The sequence below is a fragment of the Alternaria viburni genome, assembly GCF_023758015.1.
Source record: "Alternaria viburni strain BMP 2772 chromosome Unknown scaffold_4, whole genome shotgun sequence".
NCBI lineage: Eukaryota > Fungi > Ascomycota > Dothideomycetes > Pleosporales > Pleosporaceae > Alternaria > Alternaria viburni.
Window position 1 is genome coordinate 898,471 of NW_026055773.1, and position 26,717 is coordinate 925,187.

Below are 26,717 nucleotides of genomic sequence, written 5' to 3' on the forward strand. Positions count from 1 at the left end.
GCATGGGGCGCGCCGCGCTAGGCAGTTTGGTGCTTTTTGCAACAGCTGTCAAATACTCATCTCACCGCCCTTGGCGTCTCGAAACATGCAGTTAGCTCTGCGTCCGTGAGGTGAGGGGCATACGTCCTCCCAGGCCCGTTGTCCTACGATGACAGGCAGGCGGTGAGATTTGGCCAGAGGCTGTTGTTGTTTCGAAATGCTGAACGTGCCCAGCGGCCAGATGCTCACTGTGCTTTTGGTTACAGAGTCTCTCGCTTACCTACTCCAGATTGAGACGTTGCGCTATCTACGTCAGGTGAGCTGTCAACTCTAGCCTCTATGCCGGCGTGAGGGCTACATGCTTGCGAGTATAGAAGATTGACAGCAGACTGCGACGAAGGTGCGGCTGAGGCGTCTGGTGTGCGTCCCAAAGCGTGGCTGATCGGCGCACGCGATAGAATGCAGCAAGAGGGGTTGAGGCTTGAGTTATGCCACGTCTGCCGCCTGCGATAGGTCCACTATACGAAAGCGCCATGCCTCTAGAGATTGTGGAGTTTGTGCATGGCTGAACAGCCAGCCCCTTGGCTCAGTACACTAGGATCTGCCATGGGGCCCCTGCGCAGACGGCAACTAAAAGCAACGAACGCTGATCTGGTCTGAGCGTGAAAGGTGACGGAAACGGTAGAGCCGCAGCCATGTACCACGTTTTTGGGCGCGATCCCTGGGGTCAATCGGCGAGCGCGGCGCTATGGCGCATGCTGGGGTGGATGCCGTCCTGATTGCTGGCTAGGATACCAAGTGACGCTCGGTATATAACACTTGAGCGCCCTAGCCTTTTGGTTCAGTCAAACTCAAAGTCAACAGAGCAGCAACTACCAACCTTACATCAAGACCCTCGAGCTACGATACTATCAAAAGCACCCATCGGAACATTCCACCACCACCAGCCAACATGTATCAAAACCTTGGACGCACACCCAACTGGGACACTTGCTTCAACCAAGTTCAACTCACTGAGGAGAACCTACAACTACACACCGCTACACACAAGAAGGTATGTCTTGACTCGAGAACAGTTCATCGGTTCACTGCTAACAATGTCAAAGGTTGACAGCGCTTGTCAAATGGATGACCAACTCTACTACCGATACGATGGTGACTTCGCCGAGTCAGACGACGGCAACGTGGAAACCCAAAGAGAGACCATCGCCTTGAGGAGAGCGGCGTCACTGGAGGTGTTGAAGGCGTACGGTGGATGCTTCGCTTCCGGCTTTCTCGCTCTTCAAGAACCCCTCCCATCACGACCAAAATCGAAGCTCAGGTCATACGAGAGCGCCTACAGTGTCGACATGTCAAGAACAGCCTCAAACGCCACATCACTCGAGACGGCCTCAACCAGCTGGAGCAGCAACATCGACACGCCACGACCAGATTCATCAACACTGGGCGTACCCGTGCAAGAATTGGAGAAGGGATCAAAGTGGAGCTGGAGAGGTATGAGGAGGAGCCGAAAGCAGGCAGCAAAGAAGCTCGAAGTTTAAAAAAAGTCATCTATTACCGTCGACCAGCTGGTCTTGCATTTTGTTTGTCTGCTTGCGTGTTAGCGAAGGCGTTGGGGTTTACGGATACCATTCAAGACTGCGCAACCATCTCTTTTGTCACGATGCCAATGGCCGAACTACTCAAAATTCTACGAAAAAGCATGACTTTGTAGTGTATAATGTATATATCAACAAAAGACCGACTCGACGAGTCGTTTGACAACCCCCACACTCTCCTACCTTGCAACTTGTGTGCTTGTGCAGTGCTTCTGGTAGGCATCCGAAGACCGGCCGGCGTGCAGACGGCCGAGCTTGGAGAGCCGGAAGTGAACATCAGACGGAAAAAGTCGCACGTTGGATGAGATTCGGAGAGGGCCATCAGCAGATGCAGCGCAGGTCGACGGACATCTAGATCTGCTGACCTGATGGGCTAATATTAGGCGACAGCCTCAGCTGGCTCTCGAGCTATGAGTAAGAGGGAGAGTAAGTTCTGTTCGGAGGTCACGATGGAGTTGCGGGTGTAGTGCGGACTGCTGGCTCCCGTGGGGGAAGGCCTGCAGGCTGACGGACACGCAGCGCCTGACCCCAGCAACCGAGCCAGTCACAGCAGGCGCGTCGCTCGAGGAAGGTGCGTCCGGAGCTGGCCAGGAGAAAAACAAAGGCGGCGCACACAAGGCATTGAAGCTCAACAGATGAGATTCGAAACACGCGGATTGTCGAACGAGGACATCGTGCCATGACGTACTGGTGGGGCACTATGATGAGGCGGCAAAGGTCGGCGCGCGTGTGCAAGTCGCGACGGTGATGAGGAGGAAGAAGTACCCCAGGGGTTCAGGGCGGGCAGCACGGGGCCCTCTGGCAGTCTTCGCTCAGCATCATCATGCCGCCTGGCTGTCGCATTGATAGCAGTCACGCCGCCTGCGTCTGGCACGATGCAGCTGCTTCACCGCCTGGTCTGTCATTGCCTATCGTGATAGCAGACCCACCACTGACGCCTGCTGCTATGCCTTTCTGCTGCCATCGGCGGACCTGCCGGCCTTGCAGCGCTCAAAACTGCTACCTTCGCCCGTTGCATATCCATCTTTTCTCTCCAGTCCTACGCTGCACCCGCCACCTAGACTAGCACTACCAGCATATCGTCGTGTGACCGCCGCCCGCCGTTCCCTAGATTCTGAAGCATCTTGATACAAAGGTGCCGCCCCACCCCCACCCTCGCCGTCAACCACGCTCGTAGCTAACGCTGGCCAGTACCTACGCCATACATAGCACATCTTCACCACCACAACACCCACTACCACCACACCCCCTGACTGGTGTCTTCGCCCCACCGCCCCCGTAGCATGAGCTCGCAATCTTCCAAGCCCCGCCGAACCTCGACTGTTCTCGACCCGTACGCTGCACCGCACGTCTACTATGGCGAGAGTCACTCGAAGAAGCATGCCAGAGCCAGGACCTACTCAGCCGTGAGTACCGCGCTCCTGCCCTCTTCGACTGCTATGACGAGGCTAATTGAGTGCAGAACGTAGACAATTCCACGCGTAATGCTCCATTGGCCGAGGGTGCCATTGCTGGTCGTCGCATCAGTCACGGTACGTACCTTCCACCGCACCCACGCCGCGCCATTGGCTGACAAGACCAGATGAAATCTCCCTGCAGCCTCGCCGCTTCAAGATAAACGTCGAGGAGACGCTCCACCAGCTTCTCACCCGCGAAGATTCCGACGGCAACTACCAGATCACAATCGACGACAAGGGTCCCAAGGTACGATGCTCTGCAGTTACACGGAGGCCATGGCTGACAAGACACAGACCATTTCTCTTGGTACGCTCGGCTCCAATGCCTTCAAGAAGCACGACGTCCGCGGCACCTACATGCTCTCGAACCTGCTCCAGGAGCTCACCCTCGCCAAAGACTACGGCCGCAAGACCATTGTGCTCGACGAATCGCGATTGAACGAGAACCCCGTAAACCGCCTGAGCCGCCTCATCCAGTTCTCCTTCTGGGACGGCCTCACCCGCCGCATCGATGGCTCCAACATTGCGAAAGTCGGTGTCGACCCCAAGGACTGGACAGACGACCCACGTCCGCGTATATACATTCCTCAGGGCGCGCCTGAGCAGCACGAGTACTACACCCGCATTGCTCGTGAACACCCCGAAATGCGTCTCGACGTCATCTGGCTGGACAAGGACTGTGACAACGACGATTACGTGCGCGACTTGAACAAGGCACCCGGCCTGCTCGCCATTGCCATGGAGGAATGGATAGATCCAGAGACGAAGAAGAAGGACCTGAGAGGCCTGCCTTTCGTCGTCCCTGGTGGCCGTTTCAACGAGCTTTACGGATGGGACAGCTACATGGAGTCACTTGGTCTCCTCGTCAACGACCGCGTCGACCTGGTCAAGTCCATGGTCATTCACTTCTGCTTCTGCATCAAGCACTACAACAAGATTCTCAACGCGAACCGTACATACTACCTCTGCCGATCCCAGCCACCCTTCCTCACCGACATGACTCTGCGATGCTACGAACGCATCAAGCACGAGCCTGACTCTAAAGAATTCCTGCGCAACGGTATCCTTGCTGCCATCAAGGAATACCACTCGGTTTGGATGAGCGCGCCGCGCTTAGACCCTGTCACTGGACTCACCAGGTACCGACCTGGCGGAAGGGGTGTGCCACCCGAGACGGAGGCCAGCCATTTCCACCACGTCTTGATGCCGTATGCCGACAAGCATGGTATGACATTTAAGGAATTCGTCGATGCATACAACAACGGAAAGGTCAACGAGCCTGAGCTTGATGATTATTTCCTACATGACCGCGCTGTGCGTGAATCCGGACACGACACCTCCTACCGTCTGGAGAGGGTCGCAGCAGACCTCGCCGTCGTTGACGTCAATGCGCTGCTTTACAAGTACGAAGTCGACATTGGTCGATGCATTCGCAACCATTTCAACGACAAGCTCGAAATTCCAGAGGGATTCCGCACTGGCGACATGAAGCCTGGTCATATTGAGACTTCTTCCACATGGGAGCGCCGCGCTAGAAAACGCCGCGTTAATGTGGACAAGTATCTCTGGGACGAGGAGGCAGGCATGTACTTCGACTATAACACTGTCAAGCAAGAACGCACCGGTTACGAGAGTGCCACTACTTTCTGGCCCATGTGGTCCGGTCTCGCCACTCCCCGTCAAGCTAGCATTCTTGTCGAGAAGGCTTTGCCTAAGCTGGAAGCCTTCGGAGGACTTGTTTCGGGTACAGAGAAGTCGCGCGGCAAAACTGGACTTGACCGCCCCAACCGTCAGTGGGATTATCCATTCGGTTGGGCGCCACAGCAGATGCTTGCATGGGTCGGTATGCAGCGATACGGCTACGATGCGGAAGCCCAGCGTCTGGCCTACCGCTGGCTCTTCATGGTCACCAAGGCATTTGTTGACTTCAATGGCGTTGTCGTTGAGAAGTACGATGTCACAAGGAAGATCGATCCTCACAAGGTTGAGGCCGAGTACGGTAACCAAGGCAGCGACTTCAAGGGCGTTCCTCGCGAAGGGTATGTTTCTCCTCAAATCATTTTACTAGTTCATGGCTAACGTGTCACAGCTTCGGATGGGTCAACGCAAGTTACATTTACGGTCTCACGCTTCTCAGTGCACACCAGCGTCGTGCTCTCGGTGCTTTGACCGATTGGGACAGCTACGCCAAAGCCATGGAGGACCTTGGCATGATGTAAAACGACTCCTGCTTACTTTGTTACGACTTCACGAGATGCATCTGCATGAGATGTTGGGTCTGCTTCGTTGTTCGTATTAGAGGCGCAGTGGAAAATGAACCTGGGTTGCGTTCATGAGGTTTGTCAGCGTGTCTGTATAGGGATGGGGTGGACATATCAGCACAGCACGTGTATTGTTCGCAGGAGGTGAAACTGATGGGACTTTTCGGTACGGTACCAGGAGTCGATCTCGGCACGAAGGCTTAAGCTATACCTATGAGCAAATGAAACACATCATTAACTGTACATTGTCTCGCTTGGCTTTACCAGTAAGGTCTCGTTTCATTCCACGTCTGTTTGAGCGTTACAGCACTCAACAGGGGATGATTCGAGGTCTACGTGCATCTCGTCCACCCTTTCCATCTATGGATTGTTTGGGTCAACGTAGATGTCGTGCCACTCATTTGATGCCTTGCTCTGCGCCTCGCTCTTCTTCCGTTCCTCAAGCCTGGCCTCGTCCTTCTTCTCAAATTCCTGAACCAAAGTCTCAAGCTCGGCAATCCTCTTTTTATCCTCTTCACTCCTATCATCAAGCGGAATGTAATGATCACAGTACGCGTTCCAGAGGATGTCGTACTTTGTCTTGAGTTGATCGAAAGTCCAAGAGAGGTCTCGTTTGATAGGCGGAGTGGTGGACATTTTCTGCTGCTGAGGAATCGGTAGATGGTAGTTGATGAGACGGGGATATGAGAGCAGACTGTGTTCTTTATGTGCTTTCGCTAATATTTGTGCTATCATGACAAGCAGTGCGTCGTGGATTACACGCGTGAAATAGCAAACCGTGAACAATCGATTCGGTTGTGATGAGATTATCAGATTAGACTACCCTACACGTCACCCGTCACAGTGTAGGATTGCCGATCCTCTCATTCCTCAATCTGCTCCAGAGCCCCTTTCTGATCTTACTGAGGCGGTCCATCACACAACGGCGGCGAAGCACTAGGTTCCTTAGGCGGCACCTCCCTCTTCCCCTGCACCCTCTCCGCCTTGACAAAAACCGGTATAACACCCCCCGTCTCAAGCGCAAACGTCCTGTGCCCAAGCACCTCCAGGATACTGCCAATCGCCCCCGAGTGACTGGTAAAACTCAACCACACATTGTCGTCGGTAGCGAAAACATCATCCAGGAATGTGGCTAGGCGGTACCGTCTTGCAGATCGCGGCTCCCTATACCCAGCTTCCCAGAGAAGGTCTTCGTTTGAGAAACCGGGTTCGAAAGTGAGAGGTGGATCGGTGAAGGTAGCTTTGATGTGTGAGGCTGTGCTGCGGCGGTCACATGTGTGTACGCCGAGGGCTTCGCGGACGAGTTCTTTGATGAAAGGTTTGTAGGGGTGAGATGACGGAAGTGGAAGGGACTTGAAGCTCAGATTTGCTGTTTCGATTGTACGGGTCAAGGGCGAGACGTAGTATGTTTGTGGGGGTGGGATGCCGAGGGGTAGTTGTTCGGCCCATAGCTTGTTCACGGCGAGAGCTTGGTCTTGGCCTACAGTGGTGAGGTTTGCGTCGGCCCAGGTTATGCCGTCAAAGCCGTCGAGGGCGGCATAGTAGCACTTGTTGTTTGTGTTAGCAGCCGGTGTCTTTCATAGCACTTGTCTGAAGAAAAATAACTCTCCAAAAGAGACAGTGTCAGAAGGCAAGTTAAACTTACGTCCCACGCCTTTGTCCCATACTTTGTCTCTGCAACGTTGTGCCAACCTTGACCATGGCGACCCAGAAAGAGTACTTTGTAGCTCTCGCCATCTTTCTTAGTGGCTTCCAGACTAGCCACATATTTCTCAAGACGCTTCCATTGCTTTTCTTCGCTGCCATCTTCTCCCGGGTAGGAACGATCGATCAGACCAAACTTTTGTGTCTTCTGCCACGGACGTTAGCAAGCTACCCTGGATGCCAAATCCAAATGATGTGAATGAAGCGACAGGATATAGCGGTATTGCAAAATGCATAGTAGTGTGCAGAATATCGAAAATAAGAGTGGAACATACGAAATCGAATCTCTTATCATCAGTCTCATCTTCGCTCTGCATGAAAACGCCCTTTTGCACCGTGTACTTGAAGTGGTGGTCCAACGCCGGCTCTGCCGGGACAGGAACCGTCGAATTTTGATCTGTGGTACTCATGCTCAAGTAAAACAAGAAGATGAGGAGGATAGAGAGAAAGACGATTGGTCTGGGTGAGGTTAGCGCAGGCACTCTCGTGGGAACGTGCGCAGGTAAAGCTGGAAGGCGCAGGTTGTTTACATGGGGATGTCGACACCACAAATCCTTATTTTGTGCGAGTATGAGGGTATGAGCATTATACGGGAGGATTGCAGGCTATCATGTTGTTGCTGTGCTGTGAAGGTAGGCGGCGGGCTGTCGATTGTAACGGTGAGTCGCTAGCTAGCACGAGCCAATCATGTCCTTGGCCGCATCACGATACATATGTCGGTGCACTCGAATCTGTCTAGCATCGGGCTCTAAGGGGTGGAGATTCGCTCGCCGCATATGAGGATACAACTGAGAGATTTAGTGCGATGCTGCGCATCATGTAGCTTCGATGACGTTAATTGCATGTTCAGAGGCAACGTATTGCTTGCGCGTAGATCGTAGTTTTATCTAGTTTCTACAGCTGCTCAAGGAGACTGAGCTACAAAGCCCGCGCAGTACAGGCTAGGCCGTAGCTATCGTACGCTGTCCACCATTGTGGTATTCTACCGTCATGTCCATCAAACGCCCATCCCAAGCCCGCTAATTCAGAAGAGACTTATCGCAGCCGAAGCCGACTTTTAGAAGCGGAATGCATCGCAAAATCGCAACCTGAGCGTGTACTTGCGCCCGGTCTGCGACCTTAGCAATGACCCGCTCATTTCTTCTTCGGGAACTTGGGCTGCCCCATCTTGTCACCCCGTAGGATGACGTTAAGCACGCGCTCCATGTTTCCTAGCAGCTTCTGGTCTGGTGTTGCTGTGCCGCGCTCAAAGTCTGCGATGATGGTGGGTGTGCTGTTGCACTTTGTAGCCAGATCCTTTTGCGTCATAGTTGTGCCCTTGTCGTTCTTTGCCTCGGAGCGCGCCTTAGCGATGGCTTGGCCGACGGCGATACCAACGGTCTTGGGCTTGACGATGTCATCGGAACGGTCGACTTTGGTGAGGCGCTGGCCTTCTGACGAAGCTCCCTGTGGCTGGTCGGTTAGTATTGTTTTGAGTGAACTTTGGGAATCACGAAGAACGAAGTTGTTAAACCAGGTCGGACGTGTAAGGAGTACTCACGGCGTTGGCAGAAGCGAACTTCTTCTCTGTGGCGACGATACCGCCGCTACGTTGGGCAGCGTTCAGAGCTGACTTGCCCTTGACTACTGTTTCGCGGGGTCCGGCGGCGCCACCACGAGTGCGGCTGCCGATCTTGGTAACGGAGTTCCAGTCGTCAGACATCTTGAATGTGGTGTTGAGGAGTAGAGGGGTTGAGGTTGTGATTGTCGGGTGCGGAAGGCTGAGTTGGGCGCAGATGTGGGGTGTCCTCTTGAAATGGGTGATTGTTCGTCGATGAGTTTGTCAGACGGCGAACTTGGAAGGGAGGAAATGTAATGTGGATGTGAAGGGCTTTGTAGTAGAGAGGATTGAGCTTTTGCTTATGTAGAGGCCCAAAGAGCAATGTGTGACCGCGATGAGTCGGAGCGGCAGGTGAGGTCACCGCCACGCGCTAAACTCGCTTAGGACAGGGTCTCTCGAAGCTTCCACGATCGCTTCAGCCCTTCAATGTTCTTCCGCCCTTCTTTCACCGAACAATCACTACATTCAACGGTCGTTTGTGACGGCTAATACGAGCGCACTCATTGTGTGTCACATCGTTGTTAGCTACCAGTCCTTCAAGCCAGCCGCTGTGTTTGGATCATAGGTCGTTGACAAATATTTTTCTTTCGCGTCTCACATTGCGCTCGACGGAGTGAGCAGCATCGACGCGTCTTTATCCTTTGGTACTCTGTGTACCTACAACCTCTTCAGTATACGTCGTCCTTCCTTCTCGATGATGGACTCGTTTGTCAAAAGCAGGAAGATCAGCTACCAACCCGTTCCAAGCCCTTTGCTTGTACTTTTGACCGAATGCTTGGGTGTCTGCTCCTTATGGGTAGGCGCTGGTGCTTGGGGCGGGACATATATAAACACAATGGAAATGTGCATCAGTATATTGCTTGAAGTTTTCATTGATGAGGTACATGTGCTCGGACACTTAGATAAAGTGTCTATATGTGCCCTGATCGCTCATGAACTTTTGACAAAGGCTCGTCTAATCTTGACAAGCACCCAACCCGACCGCCGGAACGCCATTGCATGCATGCAGCCATATCGAACCATATCAACCATTCTTCGTGAGGTCATACTATTACAAGTTCGACTGCGACTGCGCGACTTCCCGCTCAACCTCGTACATGAAGTCGAAGTATGGCTTGTCGAAGTGGTGCACACGCACGTAACCGTCCTCTCCTCCACTGCAATAGCTGGTTCCTTGTGGGTGTACGGCGACGTAGTTGAGGGGACCGAAGTGACCACGCACACGACCAATCTCCTCCATGAAAATCTTGTGGTAGAAACGGGCCTCGAATTTTCCTTGACGTGCCGAGGTTGTAGTGACGTCCATGGCTGCTTGTCCTCCACCAAGAATGACGTAGTCTTTTACGGGTGTGATTGCAGCGGAGTTGAGGGGTGTGTCGGCAACGTATGATTTGAGGACGTTAAGCTCTTCGACGTCGACGAGCTTCGCGGTCTTGTCCTTGCTGGCGGTTATGAAGTAGGTTCGGTCGGGAGCCCATTGGATGTCGGCTGCGCACTGTTAGCTTTCATTCCAGCCAAAGAGGTGTGCATGACACTCACTGATTTGCATGTCTGGCTCATGAACGTCGTAGTTGGAGCTGAGCAGTTCTCCAGTCTTGCCATCCCACTGGGTTATTGAGCCGTCCTCGTGTCCACTGATGATGTATTTTGCGAGGTATGAGAAGCCAGCGACTGTCGCCTTGGACTCGTCGCATACGATCCTGAGCAGCTGCTCGTCCGACTGTTGCGCCTCCGGGTCGGGGTTGATGGGGTAGACGCAGATGGTGGAGAGATGTCCTGATCGCTTCTCGGTGACACCAAGTAGCTGTCTGCCGTCTGGGGAGAACTCGCAGCGCTTGATACTGGTGTTGAATTCCCAGGTGTGGAGAAGCTTGCCTGTCTGCACATGCCATAACCTCATGGTGTTGTCTGCTCCACCAGTAGCCAGTAGCTCAGAGGATGGGTTTACGTCGACCGTCCATAGCGCTCCCTGATGTCCGTGGTATGTTCCGATTCGCTCGCCGTTGTGTGAGTCTGCACCGCATCAGCTTCTATTCGCATTCCTCTTGTACAGGTTGTTCACTAACACCAGGCGCAAACGACGTGGTCCTACAAAAATTAGTTTCCGCGCGTCAGAAAACCGGGAGGAAAACGTACCTTGGATACGGAGAAAATGATATCTCCATCTGCGTTGTACTGTATGCCATTAGTTTCCTCGTCCCTCATCCTACGCACGGCGCATGCGAACCTTGACTTGCGTGAGCGCACGCTCGTGACCGGAGAGAAGAATGGGCCTCATGGTTGTGATGGGTGTGTGGAGGCGGGGTGGTGTGTCGGCTTATATGTGGCGGGCGGCGTCTCGAAATTTGGGTGACTCTTGTGCATATCGACGTTCAGCGGGCGAAGTGGGCTGCTTGGCGCTAGCCGACTAGCGGCTTTGTCCCGCAACCATAGATGAACGCCGTGCTGAACATCATCTCTCCGCATTGACTCAGCTGTTCATTGAAAGCCTAGTGACTATACATACTAGTTCGAGCCACTTTTCGGGACTGTATCCAGCCTAACGGTGCGTACTAAGATAAGTCACATCTCTCCTTACGAGTAATCATGTATCAACAAGGCGCAGGCTGTAATGCGTATCAGGAAGCAGCCTGTAAGTCACAGATCATTCGTTCCGCAAGCTATCAGCATGCTTTCGTTACTCAGTAATTAAGCTAGCAAGCTAGTAAATCTAAAACAGGTACCTTTTATCATCTCTTATACCATATGCAAGATGAGAATAGGCGCGTTCTCCCGCGGCTGCAATTTTGTCGAGCTTTCATGTGCTCAAACACAGCATTAATTCTGTTAGACAAAGCACCTTAGGTTAGCACCGAGTATCTAGACCGTGGCCAGTCGAAAGCCTCGGAGGTGTTTACATATCACAGATCACTATCTTACCGCATGATACCAGTCACTGATTAACAGTCGCACCCCATTTCAAAGAGAAAGTGAACACCGTGAGGCTTATATCAACGCTGTCTTCTCTCAATCGCCTTTCGTGGGCCTTAATGTAGGCTGCACGCTGCAGAGCTTTTCAGCACTTTCTTCGCATGAAGTGGCCGGTTCAGCCGCATGTGTGTAGTCCAGTTTCTCTCCTTCGTCTACTTACGCTCTCTCACACTCTTAACTATCACTTTTCACTTTCACCGAATATGACAGTATCGCGCTTTCCGTTTGTTGCGAGCGCAGTCTTGGCGCAAACGCGCTGCTCCTTCCACCTGGCGGTTGGCAAGCCCACAATACTCCAGCGCGACTTCCCAAATACGCCAAATTCCAATCGCGGGTCTCGCGACCTCCTCATACAGGAAGGGAAACTGAAAAGGTTTGCAGACTACATCAACATGAAAACAAGCGAAGCAGCTGCCTGACCTCGATGTAGGCTCCACATTGTTTAGTTCCCCACCTTCAATATGGCTTCTGCAGCGCTTCCTCCCTCTATCATTACAGCTACGCTAGGAAGACTCAGGCCTTTACCACCGGACAAGTACATCATAACCTTGGGCCAAGGCAGCGATCAGTTCCTCGGTACTCCCAACGGTTACAGCGCTACGTATCTACCACCCAGGCTGTTCCAAGCTGTCGGCGCAGGTCGAGGTCTTGTCAAGAAGATCACATGGGCCTCGTATGGCAGCAGACCCGAGTCTTGGTTCTTCGTTTGGGAGCCTGAAGACGGCACAACGCACTTCATGGTCGGACCTGATGTCCCATCGGCGCTGAAGTCTTTCATCCAGACAATCCAGGATTCCGAATACCTTCGGTCTGGTCTCCGCGTACAGCTCGGCGCCACCGACTCGTTCGTAGCATGGTCGGGTACGGTGTGGGCATGTGCGAATATCCCAATCCAGCTACAAGCCAAGCTACAAGAGGGAAGTTCCGCAACCCGTGAGGGTAACGGAATTATCAACGGCGAACTGAGGGTAGCCCGTACGCTAGATAACGTCCAATGGAATGCCAACGGGTCATACTATATCAAGAGCGGGGACCGTCATCTCTGGAACTTCGAGGCCAAGCTCATGAGCATTGAATGGAACAAGCTTTGGAAAGGTCTGGAAGGAGATGAGCGGATGCGCAAGATCAACGAGGAGCTCGCTGTGAGTACGCAAATGTGCTATTTTACATCGCGACTAACATGTCCCAGTACGTCTTCATCAACCCGCATGCGGAAAACGGCGAGACCTTCGTGTTCATCAAGAAACACTCGGTAGGACTGGACGCGCCGTTCGTTGTTGGCTTCGAGAGAGAAGCTATCCACACCAATCTGGAGCATACCAGCAACACTTCTACACCGAGCAGTTCCCGTTCCAGCACGATCAAGGACAACGAGTCCGATGAAAACGAGCTTCCTGCGCCCGCGTTCGAACAGCGTATGCAGCACATACCGGGAAAGCCAGAGGAGCCTGTACCCTTCCAGTGGGCAAACGTCAAGAAGTCTGGGCGACCGCACAAAGCAGACAACTGGGAGGTAAAGCTTAGGAAAGGCGACAAGGTCAAGGTCATCCGTGACGAGGGTCGTGACTGGTTCGTTGCCATCGACCGGAAGGGTATCAAGGGTTATGTGCACGGCTCCTGGATCGAATTTGGCGACCTCACAGTGCACAAAGACCCCAAGGCAGTATACATCCAGTTTCAGCAAGACCTACAGACGCTCCTCACACCCGGTCAGCTACAGCAATTCCCAGCGATGTCAAGCTACGTCGACGAGTGCACTAGGCTGGAATGTCAACCACTTAAGGAATCGGTCTCGGTCTCTTCATTAGGCATCTGCTCTCACGATCTGTCGGCACTGCTGCAAGGTTCCGGTAAATACTCGTACGAGTGGCTTAAAGAGACACGGAATCTCTGGCACCCGGATAGGTTTGCCCGCTTTTGTCATCCAGATCATGTGGAAGGTCTTAAGCTCAAAGCGGAGCAGATGTTCGTCATGTATGGGATTCTGATGGATGCGACCAAGGCCTAGAGACTACATTGAGGTGTAGACATCCAAAGTGGGTGACTTGACGTCGATGTAGGCTCCAGAGTGGTCGGGTTTTCCCTAGGTTGACGTAGCTTTGTGAAATATTGCGGACCCGCAGAGTACAGTACATGAATACACAGGACAACCCAGGCGGAGAAGATGATAGCCACAGGCAGGATTGGTTTGGTAGCAGTACAATGAACCATGTTGGAGAAGTCGCGTTGCTTGTTTTGCCCGTTCGGACCTTAGCACCCTGAGTGGTACGTAATAACGCACGCGAGTCGCGGAGCAAAAGTTTGGCGTCGGCGGGTTCTGATCTTTTTCCGGGGTCCAGAGTGCTATCGGACGCGCCAGACTGAGTCATTGGAAACATACATAGAAATGCGTATCAACACGTCGCGCCGTGCATCCTAGACTTGGTAAAGATACGCAGACAGGATTGGTGAGACGATGAAAGTATATCCGATCTGCGGCGGACGCGTTGGAGTTCTCGCCCGTGGCTTTCCGCAAGCTACAGCTACCCCGCTGAGAAAATATTGGTGCTCGACTGCTCCCCGCCAACTATATACCGTCGTCAAGACTGCGCAGACCTCCAGGCACTTCTCCAGCACACGCTTCACCATGGCTGGACAGAAGATTGACGGCACCGCCATTGCCAAGAGCATCCGCGAGAGGCTCGGCCAGAAGATCAAGGAGAAGCAGGAGAAGAACCCGCGATACCGCCCGAGCCTGAAGATTGTCCAGGGTGAGTCGCATCCCATTGCGGCGGGCTGAGTGAGGCAGAGTGCTGACACGCGACAGTGGGCGACAGGTCCGACTCCAGCACCTATGTGCGCATGAAGCTCAAGGCCGCCGAGGAGGCCAACATCGACTGCGAGCTCGTCCATCTCCCCGAAGACCTCACCGAAGGCGAGCTGCTGTACAAGATCTACGAGTACAACAACGACCCCGCCGTCCACGGCATCCTCGTCCAGCTGCCCCTCCCCAAGCACATCTCCGAGCACACCATCACATCGGCCGTCGCGGACGAGAAGGACGTCGATGGCTTCGGCATCCAGAGCATCGGTGAGCTGGCCAAGCGCGGCGGCAAGCCCCTCTTCACCCCATGCACGCCCAAGGGTGTCATGGTCCTGCTCCAGGAGGCCGGGATTGACATCTCAGGCAAGAACGCCGTCGTACTGGGACGCAGCGATATCGTGGGAAGCCCCGTCAGCTACCTGCTGAAGAACGCCGACGCGACCGTCACCGTCTGCCATTCGCGTACAGCCGATCTACCAGAAGTCGTTCGCCGCGCAGACATCGTCATCGCTGCTATCGGAAAGGCGCAGTTCGTCAAGGGAGACTGGCTCAAGCCCGGTGCCGTCGTCATCGACGTTGGCACCAACTTCATCCCCGACGACACCAAGAAGAGCGGACAGAGGCTGGTAGGAGACGTCGACTACGACTCCGCCGTCGAGGTAGCATCGCACATCACCCCGGTACCTGGCGGTGTAGGCCCCATGACCATTGCCATGCTGCTACAGAACCTCGTTGACTCGGCCGACGCGACTTTCGACAGGCAGAAGAAGCGCAAGATCTCGGCCCTTCCCATCCGCATCGAAGACCCCATACCCGCCGATCACGAAATCTCGCGGAAGCAGCACCCCAAGCAGATCACAACCGTAGCGAAGGAGGTTGGCATCCTGCCACACGAGCTCGAGCCATACGGCGCGACGAAAGCCAAGGTCGATCTGTCCCTGCTGAAGCGACTCGAACACCGCCGCAACGGAAGGTACGTCCTCATCGCCGGTATCACTCCCACGCCGCTCGGCGAGGGTAAGTCGACCACCACAATCGGTGTCGCGCAAGCATTGGGCGCGCACCTTGGCAGGATATGCTTCGCCAACGTGCGTCAGCCCAGCATGGGGCCGACGTTCGGTATCAAGGGCGGAGCTGCTGGTGGAGGTTACAGCCAAGTCATCCCCATGGACCAGTTCAACCTCCATCTTACTGGTGATATCCACGCCATCACCGCCGCGAACAACCTGCTTGCCGCTGCTATTGAGACGCGCATGTTCCACGAGAACACTCAGAAGGATGCTGCTCTGTACAAGCGTTTAGTTCCAGCCAAGAAGGGCAAGCGCGAGTTTGTGCCCGTCATGTTCCGTCGTCTCAAGAAGCTCGGTATCGACAAGACGAACCCAGATGATCTGACCGAGGAGGAGATCTCCAAGTTCGCCAGGCTTGACATCGATCCAGAGACCATCACCTGGCGACGTGTGCTAGATGTCAACGACAGGCATCTGCGCAAGATCACAGTTGGCCAGGCGCCAACAGAGAAGGGCCAGACTCGCGAGACTGGCTTTGACATCTCGGTCGCCAGTGAGTGTATGGCTATCCTTGCGCTCAGCAAGGACCTGTCAGACCTTCGCGAGCGTCTTGGTAGCATGGTCGTTGCCAGCTCACGCGCTGGTGACCCCGTTACCTGCGACGACATCGGTGCTGGTGGTGCCCTAACTGCTCTGCTTACTGATGCCATCAAGCCCAACATGATGCAAACCCTTGAGGGCACTCCAGTCTTTGTTCACGCTGGTCCCTTCGCAAACATCAGTATCGGTGCCTCTTCCGTCATCGCGGACAGGCTTGCCCTCAAGCTGGCCGGTACTGAGCCTGATGAGGACCACGACGCCCAGACCGGATTCGTTGTGACCGAGGCTGGCTTCGACTTCACCATGGGTGGCGAGCGCTTCTTTAACATCAAGTGCCGCTCCTCTGGTCTTGTGCCCGATACTGTTGTCATTGTCGCAACCGTCCGTGCTCTCAAGAACCACGGTGGTGGCCCCGACATCAGCCCCGGTGCCCAATTGCCCGAGGTTTACCGCACTGAGAACGTAGACATTCTCCGTGCTGGTTGCGTCAACCTCAAGAAGCACATTGAGAACGCCAAGCAGTACGGTGTCCCTGTTGTTGTGGCCATCAACCGCTTCGCCACCGATACCCAAGCCGAGATCGACGTGATCCGTGAGGAGGCCATCGCTGCCGGTGCTGAGGACGCCATCCCAGCCAACCACTTTGCGGAGGGTGGAAAGGGTGCTGTAGACCTTGCAGAGGGTATCATCAAGGCCTCTGCCAAGCCCAAGCCCGACTACAAGCTTCTCTACGACGTCAACAGTGGTACAGTACAAGAGCGGATGGAGACCATCGCCAAGAAGATGTACGGTGCTTCCGCTGTCGAGTTCTCCGAGCTCGCCCAGAAGAAGGTCGACACCTACGTCAAGCAGGGCTTCGGCAACCTGCCCATCTGCGTAGCCAAGACACAGTACTCTTTGTCTCACGACCCCAGCCTCAAGGGCGCCCCAACTGGCTTCACCGTTCCCATAAGGGACGTCCGAATGGCAGCCGGTGCTGGATACCTGTATGCGCTCGCAGCGGATATCCAAACTATTCCCGGTCTGCCCACTGCTCCCGGATACCTCAACATCGATGTGGATGTTGAGACCGGCGAGATCAACGGCATGTTCTAGACTCTAATAGAACCAAAGGTGTACAACCCCGAGTGAAGCGTTCAACAAGCTTCATTTGGAACAATCATGTATGATGAGACGACGATTGGCGTTCTTCGGCGCACTAGGCATGTTCAACAGCATCTGGGTGGGCTTCTTATTCAACACATATTGGGACGGTATGCATAGCGTTTGGTATGGCGTCGAATCAACTTTGACGGTTTCTTGTCTGGAAGGATGAATTATTCACATTGAATAGAGAAGCATACTTTGACTTTCACAACTATCAAGAGATGTGCTGTCGAGATGATTGATGTAAACTGCACATGACATACCCCACTGACCCAGCTGATTTTCGTAGATGCGCGCAAGCTATGCTGTGCAAGCGTGCTTGACTGCCACAGCATGTCCTGTTCTCGTGCGCAGGCAGCAAGCAACTCGCATTCACACACATATAGTAGAGCTACCCGCGTACACATGAACCTACCATTCTTCCTCAAGATATCAGACATTCAACAAGATGACCGACACTCAAATCTCATCAGAATCGACTGAACCTGTCAAACCCACCATGATTGGACTCTACGGAATCTCCGGAAGCGGCAAGTCATATCTGCTAAAGCAACTAAAGAACGACCACGACTTCGCACACCACTTCACTTTCTATGATGGCTCTTCGCTTCTGGAGAACGTTGTGAACGGTGGATTGGATGCTTTCAAGAAGATGGAGGATAAACAACAGTACGAGGCCCGCGAACAAGCCCTCTCCCTCGCTGCCGATGAGTGCCAGGCGAACGCCAAGACAGGGGTTGTTGCGGGCCATTACATGTTCTGGCAGGCAGGAGACAAGGACGAACCGAAGAGAGTGGGTACAGAGAAGGACTGCGCAACTTACACACACATCATCTATCTCTTGGTCGACCCAGAGATCGTTGCCACGCGTACCAAAGAGGACGAGATCAGAGAGCGCAAACAACTTCCGGTTGAGCACCTACGGCAGTGGCAAGAAGCCGAGATAACGGAACTACGTGCCGTCTGTCGTGATCACGGTATACTGTTTACTACGATCACAGAGACGTCTACCACGGCTTCGGGACAAACTGAAAAGCGACTCGCAGCACTGTTGAACAACTTTGGGGGCCACGATGAGGCTAGAAATACGACTGCAGTTGAGCAGGCCGTCGATACTGCGCTTAGCGACCGGGACGGTCTAGATACAGTGCTTCTGTTAGATGCGGACAAGACTCTGGCTCCTCACGATACTGGACTGATGTTCTGGAAGGAAACAACGCTCCCAAATGGCTCCTCCGAGTGTCCTTTGAAGGAAGTCTTCCAAAGTGGTTACTCGTATGCAGCCTTCCGGCAGGCCATGCTGCTCTACGAAGAGAAGGCAGATGACTTCGATGCCATATGTGCTAGTGTCGCGGCCAAAGTCGAGATGTACCCCGATATGATCGAGATGCTCACACGTGCTGGATGGTTTACCACACGGCATGTGAACGCACTCATTGTCACATGTGGGATCCGCCGAGTGTGGGAGCTAGTCTTGGAACGCAACAATTTGGCGCACATCAAGGTCATCGGAGGCGGATCGATCTCAGACGGCTACGTCGTGACTGGAGAACTCAAAGGCGCCGTCGTCGACCACCTCCACAAGAAGAAGCTACGAGTACTAGCCTTCGGCGACAGTCCCCTCGACATGACTATGTTCCACAAAGCAGACGGCGCATACATCATAGTAGGAAATGAAGCCACCCGAAGCTCATCCATGGAGAAAACCCTCGCCAAAGCCATCACCGATAACAGCCTATCCGCCCTCCAGATCCTCCTCCCACCCAACGTCCCTCCACGTCTTGATCTCGATACCCTACCCAAAGCCGTCCTAGACGACACAGAACTAGACCACATCTTCCGCGTCCACAGCGATCCATCAACCCGCTTCGTGCATGCAACAAGCCAGCCCTCCGCAAAGCTTCTCATGACACCAACCCGCGACGCGACAAAGCAGTCACACAGCCTACGCAAAGCGCACGAGCAGGTAGGCTACCACCTCGCAACCTCATACCTAAGCACCATCACTGGCTTAGAAGAAATCGCCATCCCTCACGTCCAAGGCGGCCTCACAGACGGCTACCGTTTCCGCCACGAAAAAGCCACCTTGATAATCCCTCTGATGCGCGGCGGCGAACCCATGGCCTTCGGCGTCAGCAAAGCGCTTCCCGACGCGGCATTCGCCCACGCGAAGGTCTTTTCTGACATCGACCCCAAGAACTTCGAGGGCAAGCGTACGATTATCCTTGTCGACTCCGTCATCAATACCGGCAAGTCGATTGTGGAGTTCATGGTGCCGTTGAGAGAGCTGTGTCCACGAGTTCGGGTTGTGGTTGTTGCAGGGGTGGTGCAGGAGGGCGCTGTTGTAGTCAAAGAAGGAGAAGAAGGAGGAAATGGGGATGGAAATGGGTTTGCGGAGATGTTGAGGGATGACAAGGAGTTGTGGGTTGTGGCGTTGAGGAAGAGTGGGAATAAGTACAAGGGGAAGGGGGGTACGGATACGGGGCATAGGTTGTTTGGTACAACGAAGTTGGATTAAGGGTGGAATGAGAGATGTAGCATGGGGTTAGGGAAGGACAGGTGAGATTGAGAAAGTAGAGCAGGTAGTTCAGTATGGAGTTTTCTTTACGCACTGTGCATGTAGGGATCTGCAGATGAAAGTGAGAAGACTTCTTCGTCCTTGAATAGAATTGTGGTAGATCTCTAAAACATTGATCAAGACGAGCGTCGGCATGTAATTACAATAAAGGTATAAATAACGGGGGTATCTAACGAATGTCCTCAGCGACACAGAACAGAAAGCAGCTCTCTATCTCTAGCAAGCGCCATTGAAAACATACCCTTCCAAGAAAGAAAGAAGAACGCGTCTAAACCCTCTACTCTACCCAGCCAAAATGCCCTTTCAATGCTTGCCCTCCAACTCCCCCATCCACTCCTTCAGCTCAACCCTCTTTCCCCCATCCTTAACAAGCACCCTCCCAAACCACCCCAAAAGATCAAATCCAAGATCCCTGCTTAATCCCTGCACCCTCTTCATATTCCTCACGCCCAAATCATCATGCCCCATAACCTGCAGCGGACACCCCGCCTTAATCATCTCCCTCTGCTGATACTTATTCCCCTTGAACGCATCGTATGGCGAGCCACCTAGGATAAGAAACAGCAACGTGATAGCCAAGGACCAGAGATCTGAAGTCGCGGAGGGAGGAGAAGTAGAGGAGGAGCTGAGGAGCGACGGGTCGAGGTAATCCCATGTTCCGGCGCCGAGGGGAGACGCGGAGGATTCGATGGTGGCGGAGGGGTGGGAGAGGATGGTTGAGGAGAAGTCTGTGTAGATGGATTTGGGCGCGGCGGTTGATAGGGGGGAAGAAGAGGAGATGAGGATGTTAGAGGGTTTGATGTCGGCGTGGGTACATCCCTTGTTTTGCATCCATGCTAAGCTGTTGAGCAGTGCGAGGGCGATGCTAGGGAAAACTTCGGCCAGTCTCGCTGCTCGAGCCTCTTCGTCGAGCGTGTTGAGCGTCTTTTGGATCCAGCCTTCCAGCGTGTCGTCCATGGCTTGGAGGAGGATGGCACCGTTGCGTGTGTCTAGGCCGTAGAAGGGGACGATGTGGTTTTCTGCGTCTGGGAAGCGGGAGAGGTAAGATAGGATTCTTGCTTCTGCGCTGAGTACCTTTTTGGCGCTGGTCATGGCTGGTACTTTTACTGCGTACATAGGTGGGGTGGCGGGGAGTCGACTGAGGTCTACGCCAGAGTCTATGCTTCGGACTGGGGTGAGTGGTGGAGTCATTTCGGGGCCACAGGGAGGCTGTGATGGGGACTGTTCGGTTGGTTTGGGTGGGCAGGGTTTCGCGAGGAAGACATCGCTCCAGGCTCCTTCGCCGATGGTCTTCTTCCGCCCGCGATCATCCGTCTTGAACTCATAGTCCGTTAGGTGATACGGGAAGGTGGTGAGTTCGGTGCTGCCAGGTTGCGGTGACTCGTCCAGTGATAGTCGAGGCCGGCTGAGGGACGATATCGAATCGCCACGTCGTAGACTCGATAACGAACTTAGAAAGTCGGACGACGTCGAGTTGGACTTGGAATGCGAGGCGCTGCCAGGTGTGATGGGAGGTGTGTCGGCACCACTGTTGTGCATGCTTCGGGGATCATGCGCACCCATAGTTACAGATCTTTTCCTTGTTGGAGAGGTCGGTGGTGTAGAAAGCGTTCGTACGGCAAACGGTCTTGAGAATGTCTTGTCAGACGCACCGATCGTATGATCTTGGCTTGATGCGCTGTACGTCAGCAGGTGAAGTTGGGGTTGTTGCCTCTTCTGCGTGAGTGGTGTCGCTGATGATTCGACTATCGGCGGATCTTCCCTTGAAGCAGGGAAAGTGAACCGTGAAAGTTGCGCCATGTTCGTTTTACAGTAAGAGTTGCTTGACGATGTTCAAGTTTGACAAGTCACGCGGTAGAGTTACAGCGTGCGAGTAGCGCGTGGAGAACTGTTGCCTGAAGCTTGAAGCAACAGCGCGGGAGGGAAAGGTCCAGGGAACTTGAAGAGACGATGCGAAACAGGAACGAATTCTCAAACAAGACAAGAAACGTTGCAAAGCAAAAAAGGTGAGTGGACGTCTCTTTTTGAACGGGGCGTGTCAAACCTGGGTCTGGAACCGAGAGATGGGAACCAACAAAGAAAGGGAGATAGTATAGTGCTACAGGTAAAGGTACACGAGATAAGAGGACGGATCCACAAGCAGGCTACCGCGCAACCTACTAGAGAGTAAGAAGCATTGTCGATGATAGTCGCAATAAAACGATGGGCGGCGCGTGCGGAAGGCCCGCAGCCAAAGCGTTGTTGGCTGTGTGTCGATGAGTCGAAAAGCGATCGGGACCTGCAAACGGGTCTATAAGCAAAGAACCGCGCTGCGCCCCGGAGTATCCGGGGACGACGGGTGGCACTCGTGGAATCCCTACCCGTACCAACGCGATAGCAATCTTAGGCAGCGCTGTTGGACGCCGATGATTCGGTGGGGGAAGAGACAAAGCGCATCCCCTGGGAACACCTCCGTGATTCCAGAAGCCCACCCATTCACACGTCTTTCCTAGCCGGGTGGTCGCGCAGCTGGCTAAGAGCGGTAGCGCACTGATGGCGCGCTGTCCTTGGCTACGGGTCCCCAATTACTGGCCTGCGCTGGGTGAGCGTGCGTGGTTTGATTGGGCTGCGCGACCTCACCATTCCCCATCCAGGGTGTGCCTTTGTGTGCGACACGTTTGGCTGCGTGCCATGCCTCGCGCTCTCTGCTTGGATGGACATGCGAAACTTGACGTTTTTGCTCGGAGTTTCTCTGGAGACTTTCGGTGCTTCTTTTCTGTGACGTCGTTATTGACACCGTGGCTGGTGGAGATGGGCTGCGGCACTTGTCGCACTTGTCACAGCTAAGTCATGAGATCGTGAAGGCTGTGGAGCTATCGTGAGTTATCGCTAGCCTGTCGTTGGCTCACATCGCTGGTGTATCTTTTGACTGCCGTCCCGTCCGAGCCACCATGACAGCGAAACGTGGAGATGAGCTGAGCGGCTGAAGATCATCTACTACATGCTGTCATCACCGAAAAGATTCATCCTGCATCGTGACCTTCGTTATACCTTCTTTCGTCAGCGCTTACTGTGAAAACTGGGGCAACTCCGCCGACGCCCCCTGCTCTGCGCTTGCGGCATCAAGCATCGTGAACAAACTACCCCGGATGAAATGCCGGTAGCTCAATAAAGTGTTTTTTGTTGACGTAGCTGAGCTTCAAGCTTTCGAACCAAGACTAGGACAACGGGCGTGGGCTTATCGACCGCACGTATAGTTCGCAGATTGCGCTAGATGCACACGGCTGCATGTGGGGGCTATCGAGCTTGTACTGCTTAACTGCCCATCGGGTGATTCCTCAAGCCACCCGTTCACCGAAACGTGGGAGTCATCTTCAGATCCATCCTGTTGATATCGCGCACGCCAGATTAGGCATGTACCACGCTGATAAGCGAAATTTGACAGCCCAATCTACCAACCTCGAATAGCCGCCATGCACGAGAGTGGAGCCCGACCAAACCTCATGCTGCGAACCATCTGATCTGTATACTTAGGGGTTAGCCATCCTTCCAGCCAAAACTTTCATGGCTCAAATTTGCTTCTTATCAAGTCCACGGTAGGTCAAAGGGAGAAGATAGATCAACTTGAATAATCGACGATTCATTGCTCTGCTACTCTATCTCCTTCTCACCGAGCCACCGCCGATCGACTGTCCGTCCTACGCTGGACCACGGTACTACGCTGCGAACAGAAACGCTGAAGGGAATTGGTAATAGTCTTCCACTGCGCCCATTGCTTGAACAAAGGAGATAAGGACACCCAGACACAAAGAGAAAAGAGCAACCGATGAAGTGCCAGAGGTAGAAAGACTACATATATACGAGATGGATATAGGTATTATCATCCTCCATGCTGATCAGTCAACGGAAAACCCAAAAGTACCACTCTCTGCCCAACCGGATACAGAGAGATCGAAGAAAACGCCGGCTTCATGATGGGTAATCGTGTGATTGCGCCCTCTGCACTGATGCCATGTGAACCCATTTCGATTGATGATTACAGTATATTGGTGTGGATACCCAAGATATGCACAAAACGCATAGATAGCTCAGAACCTGTTTTGTTGATTTTGATGTTGCTGCTGCTGAGCGACTGAGGAGCGATGATACGAATCGATGATCTGGCCCACCTGCTCCTCGTGCTCGCTCTGGCGTCAATTATCGTATCCTGCGCCTCGTTGCCATGGGCTTGAGGTATTGGCCTGTCGGTACTGTTGTTGACCTTGGCCGTTGCTACCAGGACGGTATGATGGTGCTGGGCTGCGGCGCTCGTAGAAGGATGGCGGTGCTGGTGAGACAGTTCCGTCATTGCCCTGGCTCCGTGGTGGCACGGCAGCGTAGTGCTCGTTGAAGCCGCCCTCCTTAGCAGCCATTTGGCGCTGCTCTTCGGAAGAGTAGTCGTCATCGTCATCAATGCGGCTTCGTGATCCGGTGTATGGGTGGGTGCCCTTGCCCTCACCACGAGCAGTCGCACCGAGTGCGTCGAGCTCAGTAGTTAGCTGAGTTTGCGACTTGATGAAGGAGCCACGGTCGTCGCGCATTGGCTGGTAGCGGGTATCGGGGTTCTTGGTGAACAGAGCGAATCCAGACGAGACAAGAAGCATGAGAAGGAGGATCAGGGCGAAGGCGGCATTAATGATGAAGAAGATGACACCCATGACACCAGTGACGATAGCCTACGAACGTTAGTTGGGAATCGTGGTGGGAGTGAGGGCTACTTACAGGCTGGTTGAAAATCTCGGTGAACATCAACAGGAAGAAGGCGCTGAGGAAGTTGACAGCAGCAATGGCAATGTTGAAACCATTGGTCTTCTTGTCCATCCAGGGACGAAGGACGCATACACCGACAAGCAGAGCAGCCTCGATGAGAACGATGGCGATGGCCTGAACCTTGAATGCACCTTGCGCAAGACCGACAAACATGGCCTTGATAAGGAGGTATCCGAGCCATGGGATGATGAACCAGTAGGCGGCCGCCTTGAACTGAACGTAGAGGAAGCCCCACTTGTTGAGCGCGACAGGGTCCGAGTAGAGGATGTATGCAGGGTTCTTGTGCATGGCGATGGAGCGCTGGGCGATTCGGACCACCTTGGAAGAAGCCCATGCGAGGATACCAATCATGGTGAGCATAGAAAGGATAGCCAGAACGACCAGACCAGCAGAGTCACGCTTAGTTAACTCCCAGAAGCTCAGCATCATCATCTGCGGGAAGCCAATGAGGACGACACGGAAGAGAATACCCTTGAGCACAGTCTGCCAGCCGTTGCGGAAGTCGACGAACTTGTCGCCCTTCATCTTGCCGGCCTTGACTAGACCCTCGCAGATGTACTTGAAAGCCACGACACCGATGACGGTAAAGAGGACAAAGATGACGAAGAAGGTGTATCCAGTGAAGAAGATGTTGGTCGTTTCGATCTTGGCCTTGAAACCAACACGCTCGATGCCGTGGAGAACCAAGCGGTCTCCTCCAGCCTGTGCCTCGGTGGCGGCAGCGTTACTACGGGCCATGAGACGACCGACAGCTCCGGTGGTGAAGTCCAGCGCACGCCTCATCTTCCTCGACTTCTGGACCTCAATGGAGATGTACGACAGCTGGGACAGGTAGGTGGTCGGGCTTCCGCCAGTAGCACGCTGGTACCATGTTGCCATATCCTGAAGGAATTGAACACGGATGAGACCCATGGTCCATTGGAAGTTCTGGGTCCAGGCGGACACGATGGGTGGGAGAGGGACGGCGCAGAGACCGATGAAGGCCTGCGCTTGGAAGTAACCGAATAGCGACATGGCGTTGGCGGCAACGTGCGCGGCGGTGTTGGAATGACCCAGTCCAGACGTTATAGCGGATGCCATGAGACCCAGACCCGCTATGACAGCCGTCACCCATGCAACAGCCTTCTGGTCGACCGAATGTCCGTTTGACAGCTCTGCTTCTACACACGCGAGTTGTTGATGGGTCTCTGCAGACCTGATCTTGACTCGTACGACTGCGTCGAGATCGGGGATTGTGTATGCGATGCCTGTGTGGTGTTAGGGGGGTTGGGCAGCAACTTTGGACGTTTCTTACCTGGGATGACGCTCATGATGTCCTGGCTAATGTCGATGTTGGATTTGATAGTCAGCGGTCCGGCGTTCATTGGGCACATGCCCTCGAGCTCCTTCTGACCGCAGGGGTCGAGCTTCTCGTTCATGGCGGAGTATCCGTAGACGAGCAGTTCGATGTCGGCCTCAATCTTGCCGGCAATGTTGGAGATACCCTCGATCTTGAAGCCCAGACTGCGGTTGCTGGGGGTGAATGCGACGTTGAAGAGGGTGGCGGAGAAGCTGGAGTTGGACATGCACGGGTTGAGCGACTTGGATTCGATGATGCGCTCGCCCGAGACGACGGGCGCCGCGATGGCTGCGAGCCATAGCAGCGACTTGGAGAGGGAGAACTTCATGGTGGGCGGTGTTGTTGTGGTGTATTAGGTGCGCGGAGCGAGGTGCCTCAGGCGCGGGCGTACTCCTTACGAGTACTGCGGAGGGAGGTCGGCCAAACCAGCGGCGCGAGGGAGTCCGTCAGTCACAGTGAATGGGGTTCGTTTGCGTCCTGGAGGGTGAATAGAAGGGTGGGTTGCGGGTGAAGGTGCGGGTGAGCGAGTGGCAGTCGAGAGCGACGAATGGGCGGTGATGTCGAAAGAGGTGGTTGCGCAGGACAACTGGGGAAGGGAAACCGGGAAGCAGCGAGGCGAAGAGGCCTGTCTGTCGGCGGCTGGGCGACGCTAGGGCTAGTACAAGGAAGGGGATATGTGTAAACGACCGGACGGGCGCGATCAGCACTTGCACGCAACCCAATAAAAACGATTCAGCGCGCTCTCGTCGTCACCTAACGCTGGTGTTTGGAAAGTGCCTGAGGAGAGCAGGAGATGGGGCGGATGGTAAGAGGATGCCAGCTCGCAGGAGCTGAGGTCTATGCACCGCGTGCCGGCTGCTTCAGGGGAGCGAGACTGCGACGGT

The 26,717-nt window shown here is 54.1% G+C and overlaps 10 protein-coding genes across 10 annotated transcripts; 5 read left to right on the plus strand and 5 right to left on the minus strand.

Annotated features, from left to right (window-relative positions):
* Positions 1 to 931: 931 nt before the first annotated feature.
* On the plus strand, positions 932 to 1,520 carry J4E79_002573 (uncharacterized protein; the record flags this gene model as incomplete). The annotated part of the gene is made up of 2 exons (XM_049351471.1): positions 932 to 1,033; positions 1,086 to 1,520. The coding sequence occupies 2 exons, from the start codon at positions 932 to 934 to the stop codon at positions 1,518 to 1,520; spliced, it is 537 nt and encodes a 178-aa protein (XP_049214109.1).
* A 1,340-nt stretch (positions 1,521 to 2,860) lies between these two features.
* J4E79_002574 (uncharacterized protein) lies at positions 2,861 to 5,253 on the plus strand (the record flags this gene model as incomplete). The annotated part of the gene is made up of 5 exons (XM_049351472.1): positions 2,861 to 2,983; positions 3,040 to 3,109; positions 3,160 to 3,281; positions 3,329 to 5,073; positions 5,124 to 5,253. The coding sequence occupies 5 exons, from the start codon at positions 2,861 to 2,863 to the stop codon at positions 5,251 to 5,253; spliced, it is 2,190 nt and encodes a 729-aa protein (XP_049214110.1).
* Positions 5,254 to 5,655: 402 nt separating this feature from the next.
* On the minus strand, positions 5,656 to 7,409 carry J4E79_002575 (uncharacterized protein; the record flags this gene model as incomplete). Its single annotated transcript, XM_049351473.1, has 4 exons — positions 5,656 to 5,989; positions 6,199 to 6,842; positions 6,941 to 7,147; positions 7,275 to 7,409. 4 exons carry the CDS (start codon positions 7,407 to 7,409, stop codon positions 5,656 to 5,658), a joined length of 1,320 nt encoding a protein of 439 aa, XP_049214111.1.
* Positions 7,410 to 8,133: 724 nt separating this feature from the next.
* Positions 8,134 to 8,701, minus strand: MBF1 (multiprotein-bridging factor 1; the record flags this gene model as incomplete). The annotated part of the gene is made up of 2 exons (XM_049351474.1): positions 8,134 to 8,445; positions 8,540 to 8,701. 2 exons carry the CDS (start codon positions 8,699 to 8,701, stop codon positions 8,134 to 8,136), a joined length of 474 nt encoding a protein of 157 aa, XP_049214112.1.
* A 949-nt stretch (positions 8,702 to 9,650) lies between these two features.
* Positions 9,651 to 10,877, minus strand: TIF34 (translation initiation factor eIF3 subunit; the record flags this gene model as incomplete). The annotated part of the gene is made up of 5 exons (XM_049351475.1): positions 9,651 to 10,087; positions 10,139 to 10,612; positions 10,666 to 10,687; positions 10,736 to 10,774; positions 10,833 to 10,877. The coding sequence occupies 5 exons, from the start codon at positions 10,875 to 10,877 to the stop codon at positions 9,651 to 9,653; spliced, it is 1,017 nt and encodes a 338-aa protein (XP_049214113.1).
* Positions 10,878 to 12,030: 1,153 nt separating this feature from the next.
* On the plus strand, positions 12,031 to 13,577 carry J4E79_002578 (uncharacterized protein; the record flags this gene model as incomplete). The annotated part of the gene is made up of 2 exons (XM_049351476.1): positions 12,031 to 12,711; positions 12,759 to 13,577. 2 exons carry the CDS (start codon positions 12,031 to 12,033, stop codon positions 13,575 to 13,577), a joined length of 1,500 nt encoding a protein of 499 aa, XP_049214114.1.
* Positions 13,578 to 14,195: 618 nt separating this feature from the next.
* J4E79_002579 (uncharacterized protein) lies at positions 14,196 to 17,077 on the plus strand (the record flags this gene model as incomplete). Its single annotated transcript, XM_049351477.1, has 2 exons — positions 14,196 to 14,319; positions 14,376 to 17,077. 2 exons carry the CDS (start codon positions 14,196 to 14,198, stop codon positions 17,075 to 17,077), a joined length of 2,826 nt encoding a protein of 941 aa, XP_049214115.1.
* Positions 17,078 to 17,576: 499 nt separating this feature from the next.
* Positions 17,577 to 19,646, plus strand: J4E79_002580 (uncharacterized protein; the record flags this gene model as incomplete). The annotated part of the gene is made up of 1 exon (XM_049351478.1): positions 17,577 to 19,646. The coding sequence occupies one exon, from the start codon at positions 17,577 to 17,579 to the stop codon at positions 19,644 to 19,646; it is 2,070 nt and encodes a 689-aa protein (XP_049214116.1).
* A 363-nt stretch (positions 19,647 to 20,009) lies between these two features.
* J4E79_002581 (uncharacterized protein) lies at positions 20,010 to 21,269 on the minus strand (the record flags this gene model as incomplete). Its single annotated transcript, XM_049351479.1, has 1 exon — positions 20,010 to 21,269. The coding sequence occupies one exon, from the start codon at positions 21,267 to 21,269 to the stop codon at positions 20,010 to 20,012; it is 1,260 nt and encodes a 419-aa protein (XP_049214117.1).
* A 2,609-nt stretch (positions 21,270 to 23,878) lies between these two features.
* Positions 23,879 to 26,161, minus strand: J4E79_002582 (uncharacterized protein; the record flags this gene model as incomplete). The annotated part of the gene is made up of 3 exons (XM_049351480.1): positions 23,879 to 24,400; positions 24,447 to 25,741; positions 25,789 to 26,161. The coding sequence occupies 3 exons, from the start codon at positions 26,159 to 26,161 to the stop codon at positions 23,879 to 23,881; spliced, it is 2,190 nt and encodes a 729-aa protein (XP_049214118.1).
* Positions 26,162 to 26,717: the final 556 nt, after the last annotated feature.